This window comes from Emys orbicularis, chromosome 12 (assembly GCF_028017835.1).
Source record: "Emys orbicularis isolate rEmyOrb1 chromosome 12, rEmyOrb1.hap1, whole genome shotgun sequence".
Lineage (NCBI taxonomy): Eukaryota > Metazoa > Chordata > Testudines > Emydidae > Emys > Emys orbicularis.
The window spans coordinates 35,992,409-35,998,030 of record NC_088694.1 but is presented as its reverse complement, the minus strand read 5'-3'; the positions used below and the strand labels follow the sequence as shown (position 1 = coordinate 35,998,030).

Genomic DNA, 5,622 nt, shown 5'->3' with positions numbered 1-5,622 from the left:
ATGTAGTTTACACACATTCACTACCTGAGCCAGAGCAATCAGGGCTCAGGGAGGAAAGGCTAATACTATGTAAGTTGGAGACAGACAGCCCTGTAGATTCAGCAGCTTATTGACGCAGAACCAGGAGATGTGTCTACTGTGATGGCTAAGTTACTTTTTTATCCAGGCTAGAGATTCCCGATCTCACTGGAACCCAAGAAGACAATCAACTATTAGCTCAAGGACTGGAATTGCTGCCAGCTGGAGGTCCAGAGCAGCTTCAGGTCTGGCAGTATTGGCTTCAAACAGCCCTGTCTATAAAATAATGCAGCAGGCAGGCAGCATTGTAGTAAAGAGATCTTTATTGAAGATGCATAAAGGCTAGTGTCACATGCTGAATAGCCTGTGCTGGGTGGATAGTAGCTTTTCCCAGCTTGCACTCCCGAGAGTACACCGAGGTAAGTGCTGCCTGGAATTTGAACCTTCTTCTTAGTTCTACTCATGCTATACCAGGGGTGGTGGTCTTTTTTTCATGCGTCTCTCAATGCACAGAAGTCAAAGATTTCAGTAACAATAAGATTTGTTTTGGACTAAGGCTGGGATTTTCAAAGAAGGGGTGCTAGGCACCTAATTCCCCTTGACTTTCACTGGGATTTGGGGACCTAGCTCCCTTCACCTCCTTTGAAAATCCCACCCTTTAAGAATATTTTCCCCATTATTCAAACTCTCCTATGTCCATCTACAGGTTCTAAAGTGCTAATTAAAAAGACAAAGAGGCAGAACATGTGTGATGTCTTGTTGAACATTTCGGTAGTCATCAGCAAAGAGCACTGACAAGAGGAATGTTTACCCTTCTCGGTGATCACCTATGTGATTTAGGAGCATAGGTGCCATTGAAAGTCAATGGGTCTTAGCCTCCTAAATCACATGGGTGCTTTTGACAATTTTACCCCAAGTGCCATTTTCAAAAGTGACTTAAGGCCAGATTTCCAAATATATTTAAGGGACATATTTGAAAAGATATTTAGGCACCTAGTCAGATTTTCATCTGGGCACCAAAGACCCACTGAGATCAATGGCTGTTGGGCATCAGGGTGCTTTTGACAAACCCACTAGGTACCTAAATATCTCTAAAAATCTGGTCTGAGGTGCCTAAAAAGGCCAATAAGTACCTAGTGGTAATTTCAATATCTACAGTTGGAATCAATCATTTCTAGATCTGATTTCCTGATCACATGAATCTTCATGAGGACTGAGACTGAAAACTTTGTTTGTCAGATGCAGTGCAGTTGTCCATTGGCCAGGGTAAAGCTTGTCTGTGCAGAAGATGGAGCTTTCTCGGTGGCTGGTCTGAAACTGTGAAAGGAACTTCCACAGAATCTAAGAACCACCTGTGATGGGTTGGATCACAGAAACCCCCTTGGGACTGCCAACTGATATGCTGAGACTACTTCTAACCTGTTTTTCCTGCCAGCTTGGGACTCCAGAACCTTGTCTGTTTGAGCCAGACACGCTTGCCTGCTACAAACACAGCCCCAGGTCTGAACCACGTCCCCCAAAAGCTGCAGGCTTCACTGAACACAACTTAAGAAGTGTTCCTGTCTCCAACACTCAGATACCCAGCTCCCAATGGGGTCCAACCCCCAATAAATCCGTTTTACCCTGTATAAAGCTTATACATGGTAAACTCATAAAATGTTCATCCTCTATAACACTGATAAAGAAATATGCACAGCTGCCCCCCACCCATATTAATACATACTATGGGTCAATTAATAAATAAAAAGTGATTTTATTAAGTATAAAAAGTAGGATTTAAGTGGTTCCAAGTAATAACAGACAGAACAAAGTGAATTATCAGGCAAAATAAAATAAAACACGCAAGTCTAAACCTAATACAGTAAGAAAGTGATTACAGATGAAATCTTACCCTCAGAGATGTTCCAGTAAGCTTCTATCACAGACTGGATGCCTTCTAGTCTGGGCACAATCCTTTCCCCTGGTACAGCCCTTGTTCCAGCTCAGGTGGTAGCTAGGGGGCTGCAATCATGAGAAATCCCCTTTGTTCTGTTTCACCCACTTATATAGCTTTGCACAAGGCGGGAATCCTTTGTCCCTCTCTGGGTTCCCACCCTTCCTTCTAAATGGAAAAGCACCAGGTTAAAGATGGATTCCAGTTCAGGTGACATGATCACATGTCCTGTGAGACCCCAAGCCTTCATTCCTCCCAGCCTGACTCACAGGAAGGCCTGCAAGCAAACAGAGCCATCTACAGTCAATTGTCCTGGTAGATGGGAGCCATCAAGATTCCAAACCACCGTTAATGGCCCACACTTTGCATAATTACAATAGGCCCTCAGTTATATTTCATATTTCTAGTTTCAGATACAGGAATGATACATACATACAAATAGGATGACCACACGCAGTAGATTATAAGGTTTGCAATGCTACCTTACAAGAGAGCTTCTGCATGAAACATATTCCAGTTCCATTATATTCACACTTATTAGCATATTTTCATAAAATCATATAGAGTGCAACGTCACACCATCACAAAGCATCACCACCTTCTGCTCCACGTGCTAGACACACTTCTTGTAACTTGACTTTAATGGCAAATGCACAGAGCACCAGTTGACATAAAGCAAATCAACACAGAATAAAATTAAAATCTCCCATAATTTTCCCTTCAGGGAGAGAAAGGGAGAAAAAGAACCACAGGTGGCAGATGTTGATTATGTTGTTTAATGCACTTCTGCAAGTTGATAAGGATGGTTTAAGAACCTGAATAGCATAGAATGGAACACGATGGGTGATACACATGGTTACAGAAAGCTGAATAGACTATTAAAAAAGAACATACAAATAAGCAGCTGAAAACTTAAGATGCATCTCAACCTCAACCTCAACCAAAAACATTTGTGACGCTCATTGTTCCCTCATTTCAGTCCATCCTGTTGCCTTATTTGACATTCCCTTTCTTTATGAGACTGACAGTTTTCCTTGTAACCCTTCTCAAGGCCTCTTTGACCTCCTTGTTTCTCAGGCTGTAGATGATGGGATTGAACATGGGAGACACCACAGCATAGAGCATGGAGAAGACTTCGTTTATCTCCGGCAACTGGCTTCCAATTGGGGCCCCATAGACCATAATGACAGTCCCATAGAAAATGCTAATGACTATAAGGTGTGAGGAGCAGGTGGAGAAAGCTCTTTGTTTCCCTGTGGTGGAAGGGATCTTCCAGATGGTCCGTATTATTTTGTAATAAGAACCCAGGGTTAGTAAAAATGGGATGAGGCCCACACAGGCACAGACTATGAAAGACAGAGATTGAATCACATGAGTGTCTGTACATGACAGTCTTAGCAGAGGCACAAAATCACAAAAGAAATGGTCAATTTCATTGGAAGCACAGAATGGTAGTCTGGATGTCCAAACTACTGTTATCAGAGGAGCCAGAAGCCCAGTTACCCAACAACCAACCGCTAACTGAAGGCAAACCTTAAAGTTTATAACAGCTGCATAGCGCAGAGGACTGCAGATGGCTAAACACCGGTCGTAGGACATGATTGATAAGAGGCAGCATTCAATAACTGTCATTGAACCAAAAATATACAACTGAGTCAGACACCCCAAGAAAGGAACCGTTTCCCAGAATGTTAGGAATGTCCTGAGCATCTTGGGGACAATGGTTGAGGTGTAGCAGATCTCCAAGGTGGATAAATTACCCAAGAAGAAGTACATGGGAGTGTGAAGACAACCATCGGCTAATACTACTGTGATAATGAGGAGGTTTCCAGTCACTGTTACAAGGTAAATAACTAAACATGCCATGAAAAGGAAGGTCTGCAGTTCATGGAGGTTACCAAATCCCAGCAGGATGAATTCTGTGATGACAATAGTAAGATTCTCCTGTGCACTACCGGCCATATTCACAAATAGAGAAAAGACATGGAGAAAGGTAGTACCATAATAAATGATTCAATATGCTTATTTTAAAAAGAGCTTGTCATGATCACGGAGCTAACTGCACCGCTGCCCCTTGTCTGAGTGCACCAAGCTGAGGTCTTCTCTTGGGGTGCAATCTCATAATCCTCCCACTATTAAACCCGGACCTGATTACAGTTCCTCATCTATACCAACGGCTTATCACCCTGCAGGTCCAGCTGGGTTTCAGACACCTGCATTTCCTCCTTTTGGGAACCTGTGATTAATAATATAGAGACTGCAGCCTCCTTAAAACAAAGTATTTTTGGTTAGCAGTTGGAGCAAAGCATTGGAGAAAAATGTTTTTTTCTGACAAGAAAGAGTCTGCATGCACATCCTGGTCTACACTAGGCGTTTATGTCGAATTTAGCGCCATTACATCGAATTAACCCTGCACCCGTCCACACCACGAGGCTATTTAGTTCGACATAGAGGGCTCTTAAATTCGACTTCTGTACTCCTCCCCAACGAGGGGAGTAGCGCTAAATTCAACATGGCCATATCGAATTAGGCTTGGTGTGGATGGAAATCGACGGTAATAGCTCCGGGAGCTATCCCACAGTGCACCACTCTCTTGACGCTCTGGACAGCAGTCCGAGCTCGGATGCTCTGACCAGCCACACAGGAAAAGCCCCGGGAAAATTTGAATTCCTTTTCCTGTCTGGGCAGTTTGAATCTCATTTTCTGTTTGGACATCGTGGCAAGCTCAGCAGCACTGGCAACGATTCAGAGCTCTCCAGCATAGATGGCCGTGCAATCCCAGAATAGAAAGAGGGCCCCAGCATGGACTGATTGGGAAGTCTTGGATCTGATCTCTGTGTGGGGCAATGAGTCCGTGCTTTCCGAGCTGCGCTCCAAAAGACGGAACACAAAGATCTATGAGAAGATCTCTAAAGCCATGGCAGAGAGAGGATACAGCCGGGATGCAACGCAGTGCCGCGTGAAAATCAAGGAGCTGAGACAAGGCTACCAGAAGACCAAAGAGGCAAACAGATGATCCGGATCCCAGCCCCACACATCCCGTTTCTACGAGGCACTGCATTCCATCCTAGGTGCGGCCGCCACCACTACCCCACCACTGACCGTGGACTCTGAGGATGGGATATTGTCCACGGCCGGTTCCTCGGACATGGTAGCAGACGGGGAAGATGAGGAAGGAGATGAGGAGGACGAGGCAGTCGACAGCGCTTACCAAGCTGATTTCCCCGACAGCCAGGAGCTCTTCATCACCCTTACAGAGATCCCCTACCAACCCTCCCCAGCATGTAACCCGGACACAGATTCAGGGGAAGGATCAAGCAGTAAGTGTTTTAAACATCTAAACATTTATTTTTAACAAAACTGGAATATTAAGAATAAGAACAATGTGTTCTTCATGATTTCTTTACCCTGGGCGCTTAAGTATTCAGTTCCAACTATTTAAAAAAAATCTAACAGTGTCCGGTTGTGCATGATTCTGCTGCCCAAGCTGCTCCACTCTTTAGTCCCTGCCACTGCAGCTATATTAAAATCCGGTCTATATGTCCGGGGATAGAGCTGAAATCCTCCACGGACATCTCGACGAAGCTCTCCTGGAGGTAATGGGAAAGCCTGTTCATCAGGTTCCTGGGGAGAGCGGCCTTAGTGGGTCCTCCGAAGTAGGAGATGTTCCC

The 5,622-nt window shown here is 44.5% G+C and overlaps 1 protein-coding gene across 1 annotated transcript; it reads right to left on the bottom strand.

Moving 5' to 3' along the window:
* Window positions 1-2,944: 2,944 nt before the first annotated feature.
* On the bottom strand, window positions 2,945-3,913 carry LOC135886073 (olfactory receptor 10A4-like). The gene has a single exon (XM_065413960.1). The coding sequence runs from the start codon at window positions 3,911-3,913 to the stop codon at window positions 2,945-2,947; it is 969 nt and encodes a 322-aa protein (XP_065270032.1).
* Between the last annotated feature and the right edge of the window lie 1,709 nt (window positions 3,914-5,622).

What these genes read in the sequence shown, in the direction of transcription:
- LOC135886073 (XM_065413960.1), bottom strand. Translation starts at nt 3,913, where the DNA reads ATGGCCGGTAGTGCACAGGAGAATCTTACTATTGTCATCACAGAATTC.